General features: G+C 52.2%; 1 protein-coding gene across 4 annotated transcripts in view; it reads left to right on the forward strand.

Annotated features, from left to right (window-relative positions):
- Window positions 1-19,095, forward strand: part of SYNJ1 (synaptojanin 1) — a 59,690-nt gene that overhangs the window by 32,302 nt on the left and 8,293 nt on the right. For 2 of the 4 annotated variants that reach the window (XM_036347449.1, XM_036347450.1), the window contains exons 14-27: window positions 1,267-1,458; window positions 2,118-2,202; window positions 3,820-3,960; window positions 4,133-4,325; window positions 4,548-4,706; window positions 5,754-5,910; window positions 6,711-6,828; window positions 6,916-7,131; window positions 9,004-9,082; window positions 11,681-11,843; window positions 13,615-13,824; window positions 14,606-14,758; window positions 15,547-15,585; window positions 17,840-17,910. In XM_036347449.1, the coding sequence (XP_036203342.1) occupies window positions 1,267-1,458; window positions 2,118-2,202; window positions 3,820-3,960; window positions 4,133-4,325; window positions 4,548-4,706; window positions 5,754-5,910; window positions 6,711-6,828; window positions 6,916-7,131; window positions 9,004-9,082; window positions 11,681-11,843; window positions 13,615-13,824; window positions 14,606-14,758; window positions 15,547-15,585; window positions 17,840-17,910 (1,976 nt within the window). Of the gene's footprint in view, window positions 1-1,266; window positions 1,459-2,117; window positions 2,203-3,819; window positions 3,961-4,132; window positions 4,326-4,547; window positions 4,707-5,753; window positions 5,911-6,710; window positions 6,829-6,915; window positions 7,132-9,003; window positions 9,083-11,680; window positions 11,844-13,614; window positions 13,825-14,605; window positions 14,759-15,546; window positions 15,601-17,622; window positions 17,722-17,839; window positions 17,911-19,095 lie in introns of all 4 variants that reach the window. The other 2 variants (XM_036347452.1, XM_036347451.1) reach the window with 2 other exon arrangements.

The following is a 19,095-nucleotide window of genomic DNA, read 5'->3' on the forward strand; positions in this document are numbered from 1 at the left end:
GCTCATTCTCTCACCAAACTGCGGTGTCCTAGTTCCATACAATAAATCATAGAATAAAACAGTGTCCTGTGGTGAACAGAGAATCGTTCTGCTTTTCTTTTCCTTTGACCCATTGCTGCCAGTTGAGTGCATCATCTCTGTTTTAGATGAAGGGCCTCTATGGTTCTATCCACTCTAAGTGCCGAGAATTTAACTTAACCGACAGGAAGTGCGCTTTAGAAGGAAGGAAAATAGGGCAAGAGATCGAGGATTTCAAGTGTATGGGGCATTCATTCATTCACCAATTATTTATTGAGCACTTCCTCTGTGCCAGGGGCTTCTAGTCACTAAGATAGTGCAGTAGACCAACATATCTGCCTTCCTGGAGCTTTCATTCTTGTGAAGAGAGACAGACAGTTACAGATCAATAGATAAAACGCGTAGTTTGTGAATGGTGAGAAATGCTATAGAGAAAAAGCAAGGAGTGGACGGAGGAGGTTAGGCACGGAATGTGGATGTTAATGAGGCACCTCCCAACAAAGTGAAGACCTGAAGGAAGTGAGGGAGGCGTGTGCAGGCAGTGGAAGCAGCCAGTGCAAAGGCCCTGTGGCAGGAGTGGGCCTGACACTGCCAGGAGGGCAGTGGCTGAGCAGTGAGTGAACGGGTGATAGCTAGCAGGTGAGGGCACAGGCAAAGCAAATGGTTCCAGGAAGTTGCTTCCACTCTGAGTGGGATGGGAAGCATTTATCAGTGACTTCATCTCCGGCACCTCCTTGTCATCCAGACTTTGTATCTTTGTCAGGGAGCCCTAATTCATCAACCACCTGTTAGTAGCTGGAATCTTAGATGTAAATGTCCTTAAATGTTTTTGTTTGGGGAGAAAGTAAATTTATATTTTTACCAGCCTTTGAATGGAAGTTATGTGAAGGTCAATGGCTTACTTCTAAAAAATGTCCTGTCTCTAATTTTGTGCCTTATAGAAACAACCTAGCATTTAATTGAAGAGAACCATTCCTCCGCATGTTGTGTGTGGCTGCAGTAATTTCACCGTAGCTTCTCTTATTTTGGTCACCGTGTCTACGCGGCCGACTTTTAAATTGTGTTGGTGGATCGCATCGGGCTGGGCTCTGCTCAGGGCTGCTCTCTGCCTCTGCATGTGCCCACGGTGCTTCGTGCTTGTTTACCGTGATGCTTGTACGTTGCGGGCGCCACTTGTCAGCGGTGAAAATCCGTTTTCATCATCGTTTTAATGCAGTTAAAACTGTGTTGTGTTTTGTTTCTGATTAGCCTCTTCTAAAGTTCTGAAGAGCATGTGCGAGAGTTTCTACAAGTATTCAAAGCCCAAGAAAATCCGCGTGTGTGTGGGCACCTGGAATGTGAACGGCGGGAAGCAGTTCCGCAGCATAGCTTTTAAGAACCAGACCCTCACCGACTGGCTTCTTGATGCACCCAGGCTGGCGGGCATCCAGGAGTTTCAAGGTTGGCCTTTTATGATGTGGGTGTAACTGACAAGTCCCGACTGATTGCTTAACCTGGAAAACAAGGGAGCCCTTCTCAATATGCGTGACTTACAAAGGAAGCTTGGGTTTAGAAATCGGAAGTCCAACATTTTATAGACCAAATCCATCAGAGGCTTCCCTCCTTTTTATTTCTAGGTTTTTACTTTCTGAAAAGCACAAAGGACCAGGCCTGTGGTTTTTGAATTTGAATGTGAAAAATCTCTCCCAACAATTCCCTCGAATTTGCGGTTTTCTCAGCCACTTGTTGTCTGAGCCTTTTCTAAGACCCGCTTCCCCTCCAGTGCTGTTCAGGTTAGCCTGTTAGAGGGGCTTGTTCCTCTCCTGTCCATGGTATGAACTCGAGCAAGAATCCTTTCAAAATGATCTGTGCACGGCCCTAAGGGTCTCCCAGAGTAACAGTCTTAGAGAAGCAGCCCTGGGGCGCCTGTGTCGAAGTCAATGTAAAGTAATGTTCCACTCCCGAGCTTTTGTCTTCAGTGTGAATCGGTTAAACTGGAAACAAACATGGATCTCATGAGACCTGGTGGTGATCCCAGTCGTGTTCGTGTGGGGGCTGGAGGCAGGGGTGCCGTTTGACAGGCTGCATCTTAATGGTCTTCCTTGAATGCGTGCTTGTAGAGAGAAGAAGCAAGCCGACAGACATATTTGCGATCGGGTTTGAGGAGATGGTGGAGTTGAATGCGGGGAACATTGTGAATGCGAGGTAAGCCGGCAGGCAGCACCAGGCTTCCAGGGGGCGGCATGGAGGGCAGATACGCAGGTCAGCAGTGTCTGTTTGCAGAGATGGAGAGGAAATATGTGACGGTCCCTTTAAACTGTGAAAGAGCAGTTCTCAGACTTGGTATCGGATCTTTTCTACACTCTGAAGAATGTTGAAAATCTTAAAGAATTTTTTACAAATCTCTTCGTTTTCTGGCTTACGATAGCTGGCTTCTCACGTTTCCTTTTGCAGGAGTCTGTTGTGGTGTGTTGTTTGGTTGAACTATATGAAGAAAATTACATAAGGATGTAGCTGGAAATGGAAATAGTTTAATGGCCTTTTCCGTTAATTTTTTCTCTGAGACTACACCAAAACTCAACAAGTAGAGTAGCTTCTTAAAGTTTAGTTGCAATATGGAATCTGAAACACACAGCCATGAACTTTTTGTGCGAATGTTTATTTTTTATTGGTCTGTGACTGATGCGTGATTTTGAAGCATCGCATGTTGTTCACTGAGAAGACATTAGCTCGCTGACTTAGGGAGATCTTCAAATGTTGGCCGTGCCCTTCCACACTCAGAATACGCATCGGTGCCATTGTCACTGACCTCAGATTTTATCATTGGGAGCACATACCGAAGGTTGTTTCCCTTGAAAAGATAGGATTGGTCCAAAAAGGATTTGCTAAATAACCTAAGTCTGAATAACCAGTCTTTCTGGGATTAATTCTTTAAGTACAAATTGTTTTCTATGAAAAAAGCGGCAGTTCATCTCTCAGCTCACTCTGTCAGGTGCTTTTCCGAGAAATGACAGCCACTGTCACAGAGCAGGCGGATGCTTTGTGTGTATCCCCTTTGTCACACAGCCCACGGGAGGGGCTGGGGCTGCGCTCTGATCCAGTCAGTGTTGGCTGCTTCATCAGGCCCGTCTCAGTGAAGTGCACTCTTTAAAGTGCAGTGCGAGGCAGTGAGGAGGGCACCCACCAGGCGCCCGGCCTGGCTCCGTGCAGGGCGTCGGCACTCAGGCCTCGTTGCTTCCGCCCCATCACAGTGAGGGAAGCAGTGTCTCAGTAGTGCATGGAAATGGCTTCGAGCTCGTGGGTTTGGGGACCCCCAAGGGTGTTCCCAGACCACACTCTGGGAATTGCTATTCTGAAGCCTCATTACAAATCAAATTATTTGAGTGCAACCCAGAGCTTAACAGCTTTATTTTAACCAAGTGTGTCTGCTTTTATAGTTGAGCAATTGCGCATCTTTGATGACTTAAAAAGATTTTCAGAATAAACTTGTGGGTGAAATGGTATGGTACGAGAGTGTGGGCCTTGTTTGGACCCTGTAAGAAGACAGTGTGGCTCAGTGGTTGAGCATCAACCCATGAACCAAGAGGTCACTCTTCGATTCCTCGTCAGGGCACATACCCGGCTTGAGGGCTCCATCCCCAGTAGGGGCGTGCAGGAGGCAGCCAGTCGATGATGTTTCTCTCTCATCGATGTTTCTATCTCTCTCTCTCAAAACCAATAAAAACATTTTTAAAAATTTGAGTACATATATAAACTATCAAGTGTAATTGACAGCTGCCTTACTAAGCAGGCGCCCCTGTCCGTGTCTTTGCTCCGTCGCAGCACCACGAACCAGAAGCTCTGGGCCGTGGAGCTCCAGAAGACCGTCTCCCGGGACAACAAGTACGTGCTGCTGGCCTCCGAGCAGCTGGTGGGCGTCTGCCTGTTCGTCTTCATCCGCCCGCAGCACGCGCCCTTCATCAGGTTGGTGCCTGCCGCAGCTCCCTCCGCCGCTGGTTCCCGTGTGTCTGAGGAAGGAGTGACAGGGCACTGGGAACCGGTGCGGCTCCTGTCATGACGTCACGCCCGCCCCGATGTCTCGTGCACCGGGACCTGTCGGTGTGGCATCGTTGATTCCGGGTTCTTTGCGTCCCAGGGATGTCGCCGTGGACACCGTGAAGACGGGAATGGGCGGCGCCACGGGCAACAAGGGAGCGGTTGCCATCCGCCTGCTGTTCCACACGACCAGCCTCTGCTTCGTGTGCAGCCACTTCGCCGCAGGGCAGTCCCAGGTCAAGGAGCGGAACGAGGACTTCGCGGAGATCGTGCGGAAGCTGAGCTTCCCCATGGTGAGCCCGCGCTCCGCTCGGCAGGGGCGCCCGGCCCGGAGCTGCGCAGCCTCCGAGGGTTTCACGTGGTGCCTGGAAGTGCCGGCAGCGCTCGCCTAGACAGATCCCCCACGTGTTCTCCCCGCGGGGGGACGTGTGAGCGCAGCGGAGGGGCGGCGGCAAAGCCATCGCCCTGAACATTGTGAGTCGCGCTCTGACTGGGAACCCCTCTCCTGGCTCTAGGGAAGGATGCTCTTTTCCCACGATTACGTGTTCTGGTGCGGCGACTTCAACTACCGCATCGACCTCCCCAACGAGGAGGTGAAGGAGCTCATCAGGCAGCAGAACTGGGACGCCCTCATCGCGGGGGACCAGCTGATCAGCCAGAAGAACGCGGGGCAGGTGCGTCCTGGGAGGACCGCGCGGAGAAGGGGCCTTGGCTCTGCAGCGGCTTTTCTTAGCCACGTGCTGCCTTGTCAACCTCGCGGGGTCTCGCTACACCTAATGAATACATAGCTGTAGTCTGACAGGTGCAGACTTACCTTCCCTTTAAAAAAGGAAAAGGAGAGGAAAGGAAAACCCACATTAACTCCCTGGAAGAAAAATATATTGTCTCAATAAGATTAACTTTCAAGTAGAAGAATATACTTTTTTAGTAATAATGAATTTAGAATCTTCGTCTTCAGGGTTTCTGTTTTTTAACTTAAGATCATGGGATAATATGCTTTATTTTTTTTCTCTTATTTCTTATATCATCTGCCTTTTTAAAAATATATTTTTTATTGATTTCAGAGAGGAAGGGAGAGGGAGAGAGAGATAGAAACATCAATGATGAGAGAGTCATTGATTGTCGGCCTCCTGCACGACCCCCACTGGGGACCGAGCCCACAACTCGGACATGTGTCCTCCTGGTTCATAGGTTGACACTCAACCATTGAGCCACACCAGCCGGGCTCATCTGCCTTTTTGAAACTTATTTCTTAAAATGTATGGCCACAGCATCTTGGAAGAGTTAAGTAGAAGTTCTTCCAGAGTGCAGGCAGTTGTGGCCACTTGCTCTGGTGCTTTCATGGGCAGCGGTCACCAGCCGGTGGGCCGCAGCCCGCTGGGGTCCGTGAGGTCCGAAGGGTTGGTGACTGCTGTTCGTGGGGGTCAGACCTGCATTCGAGCACTTGGGTCCTCATCTGAGAACAGACATGCGACCAGATGACTTCCATGTCCCGACGGGGCTGTGGGCTCCTTAGTGCGAGGTCAGCGGGCGCCCGAGGCCACGGGTCGGGTTCTTCCCTCGCTTTGTTCCGCGCATCGGACGTGTTTATCCGATGCACACAGATGTCATGAGCGGCCTCAGTGCTTAGACGTAGTGAATGCTGCCTCAGTGAAAATGTTTTGCTTTGTAAGCAACTTACTTTGTGTATAAATAACTTCCTTTGTATATGTTTATTGTAGATTTTTAGAGGATTTTTAGAAGGAAAAGTAACCTTTGCTCCGACATATAAATATGATTTGTTTTCTGAAGACTATGACACCAGCGAAAAGTGCCGCACCCCCGCATGGACCGACCGTGTCCTCTGGAGGAGGAGGAAGTGGCCTTTTGATCGATCAGGTCGGGAAGTGGCTCCTCATGTCACTGAGTTGGTGCGGGTTCTGGGAGGGAGGGAGGGAGGGAGGCAGGGAGGGAGGGAGGGAGGCAGGGAGGAGTGTGAGTGTCAGAGGAGGGGCTCCTTACAGACGGATGTATTTATTTTTACTTTGCTAATTTTTTTGTTTTGTTTATTTTTAATTCCATCTATTGGGGTGACTGGTTAATGAGATCATGGAGGTTTCAAGTGTCCGTCTCTATGGTACATGGTCTGTGTACCGCCTGTGTGCCCACCACCCACAGAAATATCTTCCGTCACCATGTTTGGCCCCTTCACCCTTTACTACTTTTTAGCAAAGGTTACCTAGGATAGAATAAGTAAAATTTAAATATAAAACAGATTTTTAAAAAATATTCTCAGATTTGCCTTTAATAACTTAATGAATTTTTCAGTCTGTCTCAATGAGATTATTTCATATAAAGAAAAGCGAGAAAGCACTTTGTGACATTTTAGTTGGCCGCCAGCTGAGGCGCCGACATGTCAGGTGTGCGCACATGTTGGGAGCCGCTGCTGCTCTGGAATTGCTTGCGCAGCGCTGTCTGGGCACCGGCCCTGGAGCCACCTCAGGTGAAGCCGCCTCTCACTTGCTATTAAGTAAACGTCAAGCTGTAACTTCACCACAAGCCTCTCTGACCTGCAGGTGTGAGACCTGCTGCCTGTCCGCGAGGGTGTCTGCGCGGCAGCCTCGGAGGCGGAAGGTGCAAGGAAGGGGCTGGCCGGCCGGCCTGCCGCTCACGCCCTCTGTTCTGTTGTCTCGCTGCAGCGGAGGACTTGGACCTCCTCAACGCCAGTTTCCAAGACGGAAGCAAAATCCTCTACACGTGGACCCCGGGCACGTTGCTGCACTACGGGCGGGCCGAGCTGAAGACCTCCGACCACAGGTGCCGCGTCTGCGTGCGCTGGGCTCGCCATTGAGGGCGACACACGTCCTTCCGGAAGCATCTAACCCTGTCTTCCTCGCGCCTCAGGCCCGTGGTCGCCCTCATCGACATCGACATCTTCGAGGTGGAGGCCGAGGAGAGGCAGAGCGTCTACAGGGAAGTCCTGGCCGAGCAGGGCCCGCCCGACGCCACGGTGCTGGTCTCCGTCCGGAGCGAGGGGCCAGAGAGCAGCTTCTTCGATGACACTTTGATCGACGAGCTTCTGCAGCAGTTTGCGAATTTTGGTGAAGTGGTTCTCATAAGGTGAGAGAACTATTTATCGTTCAGAAGCAGCTCATGATTCCTAAATCACATTTTCTGTATTAGAAAGGGCCTTGCCTAGGGTTTGAATAGTATTGAATGTTGTTATTTCCAAGCTGTGGGAGATCCATGCTCTAGAACGTTATTCAGCCTGGCTGGTGTGGCTCAGTGGCTGAGCGTCCACCTATGAACCAGGAGGTGATGGTTCCATTCCCAGTCAGGACACATGCCTGAGTTGTGAGCTTGAACCCCAGTAGGGGGCATGCAGCAGGCAGCTGATCAATGATTCTCTCTCATCATTAATATTTGTATCTCCCCCTCTTCCTTACTCTCTCTGAAGTCGATAAAAACATATTTTTAAAATAAAATAAAACATTAGAGTCTTAAGAAGAAGAGAAAAGTAAGTAAACAAGGAAAGGACTCCTGTCACCAGAAAGACTAAACTGACTCTCACCTTTGGGCTAGAGCAGGACACCAGCAGCGAGTGACAAGTCTAAACTCCCTTCTGTGTAACCAGGAGGCTCCTGGAAACGTGGACGGCACACAGCTAGGTGCACGTAGACACATCTCCACCAGGGGAAACTCTAGAAGCTTTACCCTTGGAGTGAAAAGGGGAAGAAAATGCAGCTTCTGGAAGGACCTACAGAAATCCCTGGGCGTTAGAACCGGAGTCTGTTAAAGTGAGACGTGTGTGAGGGGCACCTTGCTGATGAAGGATCGGACCAAGCATTAGCCCTGTCCCGTGGCCACGGTGCCTGGAGCCGCCGTCAGAGAACAGCGGTGGGGGCGGGGATGGGTCTGAGTGCAGCCACAGGAAGGAGGGCGCTCCCCACCCTCAGCAGGGGAGGTCTTCATGGTACTTGGGTAGGATGGCTTCTCCATCTTTGAAAGGATAGGATCCTGCAGCTTCATAGTGTTGGGCCAGAGAAGCTGGGCACCTTGAGTGATTGTAGAAATCTGTCCGGCCTTTGCTTTAAGCTGGCAAAGTAACTGCGCACATGTGCTTTTATTTTAGTCTTTTCCTCTTAATGTCCATAATTCATGCTTTTGAGTCCTAGTTAAGGGAGACTGTGCGTGTGTGTGTGTGTGTGTGTGTGTGTGCCTCAATGCGTGTATGTATTTTCTCATCTTTGAAAAATCTGCAAGGATTTCTGAACTTCCACAGTTGGGATTATTTGAACTCATCAGGCTGTGTCTGTAGGTCAGACTGGCAGTGTCGTGATTTGCTTTGTTCCTGTTTGTGTGATAACGTTATTACATCTCAGTGACCATCTTCAGGGCTTATCCTCATGTCCTTTATTTTTTACTCTTGGGGTTCTTATTTCAAAATTGTAAACAGAATCATAGCCAAGGCCATCGAAGTCCCCAGACAGTAAGTGGCTGTCAGTGAGCAAAGACAAGACCGTAACCTCAGGCTCCTTGGGGAGGTCCGAGGCCGGTTTAATGAACACCCCATCTTCTTTCTTGGTCAGAGGACATTGCTTCAGGGCAGTCGTCATCCCTCCCGCAGTCTGTGGGGTCAGGAGACTCGGACTCTGTCCTGTAACTTACGTGCCTTGTAAGGTCACTGGGACGAGCTGCTCAGCCTCTGGCCCCTTTCCCGGGATGGGAGGTGGCCGAGCGGATGAGCAGGGTCACAGGTGGCCCTCACCACAGGCCCGTCGCTTCTGGCCGCCTGTTAGCCGTGTGTGAAAGCCGTTGGATGTGGAATCCTGGGGGAAGAGCGCCCCACCAGGTCACCCGCCTGCTGCTCTCCAGTGTTTACTTCCCGGCCTCCGCGGGCCTTGTTCATCAACCATCCTCAGACGAGTCACTGGGCTAGTTATGTCTGCGGTATTAATTATGTTTTTTTATTCGTTTTTCTCTCTCTTGAAGGTTTGTAGACGATAAAATGTGGGTTACATTTTTGGAGGGAAGTTCTGCCTTGAGTGTTCTGAGCCTCAGTGGTAAAGAGGTGAGTAGCTTTCGCTGACTCTAAGTTCTGTAATTAAGTGAACAAGGGTTATGCTTTTATACAAATGCAGCAAGATTATCTAAATGAATTTCCAGTTCCAAAGGAGGAAAGACCTTATGGAGAACTTTAATATTTATTACTTAAGACTAGGTGTCTGACTAGTTCAGGATTATTTTGGTCTGTCCGTAGAGATATTAACCATTGATCTAGATTAAGAAGAAACCGTGTTTACCATCTAATTTGATTTTAATTATCCTATATAATAAAGAGGCAATATGCAAATTAACCCTCACCTCACAAGATGGTTGCCTAGGAGGCGGAGCTTTTGATGCTGACTGGCATAGAAACTGACCAATCAGAACCTAATCTGGGTGAACTGCAAAGGCAGAACCTAAGGTGGGGGCTGAGGGGTTTTTAGGGCAACAGCTGTTTGGTGTAAGGTGTAAGAAAGCGGTTCAATTTTTTAATGACTGGTTTGGCAGTATAGTGCATATGGCTGGCTATCAGTCCAGATATAGGGATTATGTATTTTTGTTTGCCAAGAGCATCTCCTCCTGCTAAAAAAGGCTTTTCTCCCCCATTTAAGCAATCCTATCCCATATAATCTATCTATACTAATAAAAGGGTAATACGCTAATTAGACCGGTTGTCCGACTTCCTTCCGGACAAAGCAATGGTGGTGGGGGCCAAGGCAGAGGCCGTTAGCTGCGATCAGGTGGCAGGGGAGGGCCACTGGGGGCACAATCAGGCAGGCATGCAGAGGCAGTTAGGGGCGATCAGGCCGGAAGGGGAGAGTAGTTAGGGGCGATCAGGCAGGCAGGCAGGTGAGCAGTTAGGAGCCAGCGGTCCCAGATTGCAAGAGGGATGCCTGACTGCCAGTAGTCGGACATCTCCCAAGGGGTCTCTGATTGGAGAGGGTGCACGCTGGGCTGAAGGAACCACCCCCCCACCCCCGTGCATGAATTCTGTGCACCGGGCCACTAGTTGTTATATAAAATTTTTTAAATTCTTAAATTTGAATCGTATTCTGGCTCATCTATATAGTAGGAAAGATTTCTATCAAATGAATAAAATGCTTGATTGACAAGGAAACAAGGAAGAAGGTACTCATGATTCCTAGGAACTTGTTGGATTGGCTTAGATAGTGGTACCCAGGCCCCCTTTTCAAGCAGAGGGACCATAGTTCTCATAGAGAATATAGTCAGTAATATTACAGGAGCTGTGTATGGTGTCAGGTGGGTACTGGACTTATGATCACTTCATCAGGTATATAAATACCTGACCTCTGTGTGGTACACCTGAAACTAACATACTGTTGAATGTCAAGTATAATTAAAAGTTCAAACTAATAATTCCCCTAGGTAACAATCCATCCCATTGAGCCAGTTTAGAAATGTTTTAGTTAGTGGGGATGTCACTCCCTGTGATTGACATGTCATGTGGGGGATTTGTGTCGTGCCTGGAGAGTTTACTTCCACAGAGGGCTGAGTCTCCATTTCTCTCAGAGCTTTAGGACAGACCCTAAGCGTCCGAGTGCATGGTCACTAGATCGGATGGACGAAAATCCAAGCTTGATTTCTCCAATCGGGGCAGCTTCATACGCATTTCCTGAGCTTCCTTTCGGTTCCATTACTTGGCTTCCTTAGAGAGAACATTTTCACACATACGTTGCTTTTGCAGTAGGTTTTGTAGGGTCTTGTTTGTTTTCCCAAATGTAATCGTAGCATTCTCGTGCAACAGTAAGTCAGGAGACCCAGGAAAGCTCTTCCGCTCTGACAGCCCGGAAGCCCAGAAGGAGCAGGAGCTGTGGCTGTCTTAGCCTTGACCCCTGGCATCACGTCTGCAGCCCCTGCTGTGTGCTGCACGCTGCGCTCTCCCCAGCGCGTCTGGTGACCGCCGTGTCCTCGCCATCTGGGAACTTCTGACATTTAAATGTCATTCCAGCTTTTGTCTCTTAAAAACCCTTTCTCATCCCACGTGATGTTTAAGGGCAGCTCCTGTGTCGGCCTTTCTTGTCCACTTTCACTCCCTTTCTGAGTTTTCCTTTTGCCTTTCCCTGACAATTTAATTCCCCACCCTCCCCTTCAGCTCTGTCCCTCACCCTCAAGCCTAGTCGTCTGTGTTATCCTCTTAGAAAGTACCCACACTTAGGCCCTTACAAGGCTTTCAGAGTTTTGTAAAACTGTTTGTGGAGAGCGTGTGTGACGATTCATGCTCCTCCTGGGCCGAGGAGCTCCAGTGTGGACAGGAGAAGATGGGCTCCTGTCTCTTCTGTGGCTGTTCCACATGGGACAGTTAACATGTGGATCCAAGTCAGAGGAAGCACCATGTTATGCAGCCAGGTGTGGGTGAACCTGCACCGGTGGGGAGACACTGGCTGCAGCAGAGGACACAGCTCTGTGTCCTGGGAAAAGGCCTTCGCTGTCGCAGCACGTGCTTCTGACGGGAGAGTGGGGCGTTTGAACTGGTTAAAAGCAGTGTGTGGAGCAGTCTGCTGCCTCGTCGGCACTAAACCTGTGTGAGCAAAGCAGCCACTGTGTCCCACGAGAGGTCATTTCCAGGCCAATGACCTGCCGTCTGTGTCTCTCACTCTGCTAGTTACTGGGCCGGACTATAACGATTACTTTGAAAAGTCCCGACTGGATCAAGAATTTGGAAGAAGAAATAAGTTTAGAGAAGATTAACGCCCCGTTGCCTTCGTCGACAAGCTCCACGCTGCTGGGCGAGGACGCGGAGGTGGCGGCAGACTTCGACCTGGAAGGTTTGTTTATGGAACACGCGCTGGCGTGCTTCTAGGCCACAGGGACTGCAGAGACGGAGGGAACTGGCCCTGGAATCGGGAGCAGAGAAACAGACCAAGTGAAGGCCAGAGAGGGCTGCCCTGAAAGGAAAATGTGAAGAAGCCACTGGGAGTGTCAGAGCCGAGAGAAAGCAGTGGCTGAGGAGTCAGGAAGGAAATGGTAACGAGGAGAGAGTGTCAGTGTGTCCTGTGTCACAGAGGAGGCGCGAAGGCGGCAGCTGGTCCCCGAAGCAAACAGCAGAGGAGCTGGGGGCCTTCCTGAGAGCCGCTGGGGGGCAGGGGAGCAGGTGCTGGTGCGTGGAAGTGTGGATGGAGGTGGAAGTGTGGATGGAGGTGGGCGTGGAGGTGGACGGAGGTGAGCGTGGAGGTGGAAGTATGGATGGAGGTGGGCGGAAGTGGGCGTGGAGGTGGATGGAGGTGGGCGTGCAGTATCTGCAGATGCTCTTTTTTTGTTTAATGTATTTTATTGATTTTTTACAGAGAGGAAGGGAGAGTTAGAGACATCGATGAGAGAGAAACATCAATCAGCTGCCTCCTGCACACCCCCCACTGGGGATGTGCCCGTAACCAAGGTACATGCCCTTGACCGGAATCGAACCTGGGTCCCTTCAGTCTGCAGGCCGACGCTCTATCCACTGAGCCACACCGGTTTCGGCTGCAGATGCTCTTTAAGGACGTTTGGCTCAGCCCTAGCCAGTTTGGCTGCGTGGTTGGTTCGATTCTGGTCAAGGGCACGTACCTCAGTTGCAGGCTTCATCCCCAGCCCAGACCCACTGGATCATGTGCAGGAGGCAACCAATGTGAGGTCTTTCTCACATTGATGCTTCTCTCTCACTCTTTCTTTCTCTCCCCCTCCCCCCTCCCCCCTCCCCCCTCCCTTCCATTCTCTCTAGAAATCAATGGAAAGAATATCCTCGGGTGAGGATTAAAAAATAAAATAAAAGGAGAGACTGGGAGACAGAAGCGGGAGGTGGCGGTCGGAGGAGGTGTGGGGAGTCTGTTTTCAGAGGGAGTGCGGGGCTGGGAGGGCATGTTTGGAGTGGAGGAGAGTGTCTGTGGGGGAGGAAGGACAAGACCAGGGTATTTAGGTTGGAGGGTTGTCCACGTGACCTCTGATTCACCCAGAAAGATGTCCCTCACAGTCCTGCTCTCTCAGTTCGCCCTGTGTGGGCTCCGTGTGGAGGAAAGGTGGGCAGCAGGCGAGGTGGAGGATGGGAAGTAAACCCCATGGCAGAGCCACAGAGAAGTAGCCGTTAGTCCATGAAGACTCATGCTCTGGAGCTCGAACGAGTTTGCAAGGGATGCCCTGGCCCCGCTTTCCAGCGCTGAGTCAGGAGATGAGGAGGCCTGGTGAACCAGTTCAGTTAAAGCAGAGAGAGTCTGAGGGGCGGGAGGAGGCTCCGGGGAGGTGCGCCTGGGGGGGCGGCGAGGGGCCATGCCACAGCAGTGGGAGGTGGGGGGACAGCAGTAGATGGTCATCGCCCAGTGGAACGTGGAAGCCCAGGCCAGCCCAGCTCCCAGTCTGGTCCCCACGGCCTGTGGCTCTGAGAGGCGTGTTCTGTCCGAGTGCTTGTGCTGATCTAGTCCCATTACCATAAACTTCTATCCATGCCCACACAGCCCACGCCTGCGTCAGTGTCAGGTAGCAACGCTGCTTTTGTACTTGCCCCCTAACCCAGGCTGGAGAGCACAGTCTGGAAAGCTGGCCGCTGACCCGCCCTTGTCTCCCCAGGGGACGTGGACGACTACAGCGCCGAGGTGGAGGAGGCCCTTCCCCAGCACCTGCAGCCGTCCCCGGGCTGCGGCCTCGGCGCGTCCCCCAGCTCGTCCCCGCGGACCAGCCCCTGCCAGTCGCCCACCATAGCGGACGTCCCCCTGCCCTCCCTGCCCATCAGGCCAAGCCGGACCCCGTCCAGGACTCCGGGGCAGCCGCCTCCACAGAGTGTGTATTGTGGTCGGGCTCAGGCGGCCTTCCCTGGCGCCTCGAGCTCCCGGGGAGAGTCGGGGGGCTGTATTCCTGTGCAGGTGGGCGGGGGCTCGCGTGTAGGAAGGGGAAGTTCTCAGGAGGCGCCCTATGTGGAAACAATTCCAGACTTGGTCTTCATCCCTGTCCCGTGCCTGGCTGGCCCCGTGTTTAACCGATGCCTGTCCCTGTGGTAGTGAGGAGCCTGCTGTTAGCTTAGCACTGCAGCCGCACGTGGCCTCTGTTACCATGTGAAACGGGAAGAGACAAGCGGACGTTTGCATTGGAATTGTAGTCAGCCCTCCGAGGTTGGAAGGTCCGTCTTTGGAAGCTGTTTCTGTCTCATGAACAATGACTGTCCACGTGACCAGGATCTCCCGTGCCGTCAGCGTCTCTGGTTTGCCCCTTCCACTCGCTAAGGAAGTTCAAGTTAAGGCCTAGAGAAAAGCCAGCCTCCCTTTTCTTCTCTCTGCTGGTCAGCGGCTGCCAGTAGCTTACACAGCTGGGCCGTCCTGCCGGGCCACTGAGGACGGGGCGGCACCTGGGGCCTAGTGAGCAGCCACGCGGAGCGAGCATTACTGCTCCCGTGGCACCAGAGCGCTGTGACAGGCACAGCTGCTTATGTTATTGACACTGAACGTGCATGTCATCTGGCTACAGTGCGAATTGAGGAAATTACAGGATAGAGAGTTTACAGCACGGAGGCAGGAAGCACCGTCCCTCGCCTCACACCCCTTGCACCCTGCTCTCCTCTCCCCAGGCGCTTTTCCCGGTTCTCCCGTGGACACTCCGTCAGCCGCGCAGCCTCAGAAGGATGCTCCGCAGGTCCTGGAGCCCAAGCGGCCGCCGCCTCCCCGCCCGGGGGCCCCTCCCGCGCGGCCAGCGCCCCCGCAGCGACCACCTCCGCCTTCAGGTACCAGACCACCGTGTCCCCCTGCTGGACAGAAAGCCCTGCCTGCGACACGGATCAGGTCTCAGCTTCTAGATGTCATTGTCTTTCTGTCATTGTTGCTACTTCCTCGCTGTTCTCTGCAGAACGCAGCAGGCGCAACCATGGCTAGTCTGCCCACTAGGCTTCCGTAGCTGCCTCTCCAAGTGTGCAAGAGTCTGCGTCGCTGCTGCTGACGGATGCAGCGTGCTAACTCCTGTTCACTGTATAGTCAGACCCAGAGAACATACATACTTACTATGAAGCTTTACATGTTTGTGTAAATGTTCTTTTTATTTCATTTTATTTTATTGACTTCAGTGAGGAAGGGAGGGAGAGACAGAAACATCAATAATGAGAGAGAATCATGGATCGGCTGCCTCCTGCACGCTCTCCACTGGGGATCGAGCCCGCAGCCCAGGCATGTGCCTTTGGCCGGAATCGAACCTGGGACCCTTTAGTCCAGTGGTCGCCAACCTTTTGGATCTTACAGACCACCACTGGTCCGGGGGCCACCGGTTGACGACCGCTGCTTTAGTCCACAGGCCGATGCTCTATTCACTGAGCCAAACGGTGAGGGCTCAGTGTTCTTTTTAATAAGTATGTGTTGTTACTGGAGTTATTAGAAGTGCTGGCATTAAATAACAGCTTTTGTAATAGCAAGATGCTCATAGATAGCTCCTGCATGGTGTCTGACGGCGGACGGCTAGCGCATCTGACATCTCATGCCTTACTCTGTCCTTTCCTCTCTGCTGCGTGTTCCTGGGGCCCAGGGGCCAGGAGTCCTGCGCTGGCCAGGAAGGAGCTTGGAGGTAACCGCTTTGTTTGTTATCACTTGCGCACGTGGCCGTGGAGTTTGGAGTTTGATCCCTGTAACTGAAAGGCATTAGGTTTGTTTGGTGAAAGTCAAAGCGAACGACATTCATATTTTTAATGGCTCCAAACTCCCACTCTCCTCCTGTTCAGTTAGGCCTGGAGCTCAGTGTAGGCTGCCCGTTCCCGATGGACAGCGAGGGCTGCTCGCCAGCCTCAGGCACTGGCCTCAGTCAGGAGAGTCAGTGGCCACAGAGGCTCACTTCCCAGGACCCTGCTGGTTTCCGCGGGCTCAGCACAGCCCCAGCGTTGGCTCGGCGACGCTCCGTCCAGCGCCTCGTCCAGCAGCCCACATGCGCCGTGGCGGCAGGGCGTCCCGAGCTGATTCCAGCAGAATCGCCATGCGGACACAGCCTGCCTTCTGCGTGGCCTTGTCTTAACTTGCCGTGAATCTTATGCCTCCGTTTTCTAAACATAAGGACAACGTTTATTAGCAACCGAATCACTTTGGGTTTAAATGTAGTTTATTTGGTTTATGTGAAAACTCCAGAGCTCAGTTGGAGGTATATATTTGATTGCTAAATTATTTCAGCATTACAGCCGCAAAACACTGCTAGCTGGTCATTTTCCCATGGACTCAGAGAAATGTTAGTTTTTCCTGTTTCAAACTCCTGCTTTTAGTTTTATTTCCTTGATAATTCTATTTATATTCTCCTTCAATGAGGAAAACAACCAGTAGAAAGTAAATTTTTAATGAATTTGTGAAAAGGTATGTCATATTACCAACTTAGAAATCCGATTTAGTTTTTTTAAATTGCCTCTAGTGACCCTTTGTCGGCAGTATGTGCGCATTTTCCCCCGTAAACCAGTAACTCTTTAAGGCAGTGAGCTTAGAGAAAGTCACTCTATGCTCTTAGAGTTTTTCAGAAATAAGGAAGCAAAATGTACTTCTGAGAGACTAAGGTCGTCTCAGAAATTAAAATGAAATTCAAATGGAGTTTTTCCGTTTGGCCGTTGCGTCCTGAGCTCTTACCAGTGGTTCAGCTCTGACCCTCGGGGGCGAGGTGAGCAGGTGGCAGAAGCTTTCCTCGCACCTGTTCCCGCTGCAGCGGCCGTGCAGACAGGAGGCCCCGTCCCTCCGCTCTTCCCAGGGAGGGAGGCGGGTGGGCAGGCGTCTATGTCACTGGTTTGTCCTGATTAAATAGGAGGAGGAGCTTCACGTAGACGAAGAGTCTTTTTGCAAAATTAAGTTTAACGCAGACATTGTCTGTGTGCCAGCCGTCTGCTCCGTGCTGCGGGCCCCAAACAACATTCGGCTTCTGTTCCTTCTCTAAGAAGGTGTCGGAGCCCCTCCAGTGCAGGAGGCACCAGCCACGAACACCCGCCTCTGTGCACCTGGAAGCCTCCTTTCCCTTCATTCTGTGTGTCCGGTTTCCAGTGGGCACCCTTCCTTTCCTTGCGACTCCTCTGCGGTGTTACGCTGTCCTGTATCTATTTCATATGCGCTGAGGATGTGAAGTCACTGTACAATGTTATTTTAAGGAAAATACTTTCGATATTTAGAAATGTACTGTTCTAACCCTACGCTTTTAGTAATTATAGATAAGCCCTGTTAACTCAGGCCCAGGAATATCCGTGCGTGACTTCACATAATGTAGTTCTATCTGTAATGATGCTGAACTAAGTTTGCTAAAAGACGCTTAAGAGCAGAAGCCGTTCATGGCGATGACAGTCGTTAAGGGGCTGATGAGTCTCACATAACAGTTTCCTTTCAAAAGAGTCAACCTGAGGTCTGCATTGCACCGTGGCCCACTTCTTCCCTGAGGCAGAGACTTAGCAAGGTGGCCGCCTGCCTTCGGCCTTGGCCGTGGGATTGTTACAGAAACCCCACAGGGCGCCTCCCAGGCCCTCTGCCCATCGGGAGCCCACGGCTGCCGCCCCGAGCGTGTGGTTGGAGCCCTGTCAGCGGGTCTGTGTGTTCAGGACCGATGACCTTCACCGTTATCCAGAGCCAGTCCTTGTGACCAGAGACAGAGCAGCCCCGCCCGGGCCCTGTGCTGCTCACTCACGACTGTTTTTTCTTTCCCGCTTCCAAGCACCCCAGAGCCCCGGGGCGCCACGGAGAGAAAACCTGGGCAAAGGCACGTGGCTTGAGCCGCTCTCCTTAGAACGAGACCGTGACTAGACGGGGTGTCAGTGCACGGTCTCTCATTTCTGTTTTCAATCTCAAATGCACGTGTGACTCTGTTGCAGGCCACAGCCAGCCTTTCCCTCCAGCGGGACTCGCGGGCCCAGGACCCGCTGGACACGGCGCGCCCAGACCGGTAGGCAGCACCTGCCAGGGGCGGGGGGTCTGGGTTCAAGGTCCCAGTTTGCTTCCAGCCACAAGGGTTGCCTTGGGGAAGGCGTGTGGCCCATCACGGCCTCTGCCTCTGTGAGGGGGTGTGCGGGTGGCTCTGGACCTGCTTCCTGAGGGGCTAGTGAGGATGTAGTCACCCTGCAATAAGAAGGATGTTAAAGTCCATCATTGTAATAAGGTTTCCGGAAAAGGAGCCGTGACAGAACTGGTTCTCACGGGGTGTCAGAGAGCAGGGCAGGGCTTGTCCCCGTGCGCTCCTCACGCCTTCCCTTACTCGCATAGTCGTCCACTATTCACCCGAAGAACATGCCCTCGGGTGGGAGTAATGTGAAGAAGGAAGGACGTGGACAGTGGTCAGTGGCCTGGCCTGTGGGAGCCCTCAGCGGAGAGCGGGAACCGGGACCTGTTACAATAACTGGAAATTAACAGGCCACGACTCATTCCTAATTAGGCTTCTCATAAAACTTCTGAGCTGGAGATGTTCTGTCTTCTCTTATCGCTCTATCTATCATCCAACCTAAAGGTCCCACTGATGTCTGAGGGAGCTTCCCACAGACTCCTGTCCCCGCTCTCCTGTGCCCTTCACTGACTCTACCCCCTCTCCCCCCAATCTGTGTAAAATGTCCTCACCAGCCCGAGGAGTCATGGGAGCCCTTCCTTCTGTGCGGCACCAAGTCTCGGGCAGTCCTCAGCGTCAGCCTCGGCACCTGCTCTGTCCTGGGCGTGGCCTGTGGGGCGGGACCGCCGGCAGCTGGTGCCCTGGCTTGTTCTCTGGCTGGTGGCCTTGAGAAGGGCAGCCATGCCTGCCCTCCAGAAGCGATGCCTGCCACCGAGGGGCATGCCTCTATGCCTGCCCTCCAGAAGCGATGCCTGCCACCGAGGGGCATGCCTCTATGCCTGCTCTCCATAAGCGATGCCTGCCACCGAGGGGCATGCCTCTATGCCTGCCCTCCAGAAGCGATGCCTGCCACCGAGGGGCATGCCTCTATGCCTGCCCTCCAGAAGCGATGCCTGCCACCGAGGGGCATGCCTCTATGCCTGCTCTCCAGAAGCGATGCCTGCCACCGAGGGGCATGCCTCTATGCCTGCTCTCCAGAAGCGATGCCTGCCACCGAGGGGCATGCCTCTATGAGCCTCATCCACACAGCGC

The sequence above is a fragment of the Myotis myotis genome, unplaced genomic scaffold (assembly GCF_014108235.1).
Source record: "Myotis myotis isolate mMyoMyo1 unplaced genomic scaffold, mMyoMyo1.p scaffold_m19_p_2, whole genome shotgun sequence".
NCBI lineage: Eukaryota > Metazoa > Chordata > Mammalia > Chiroptera > Vespertilionidae > Myotis > Myotis myotis.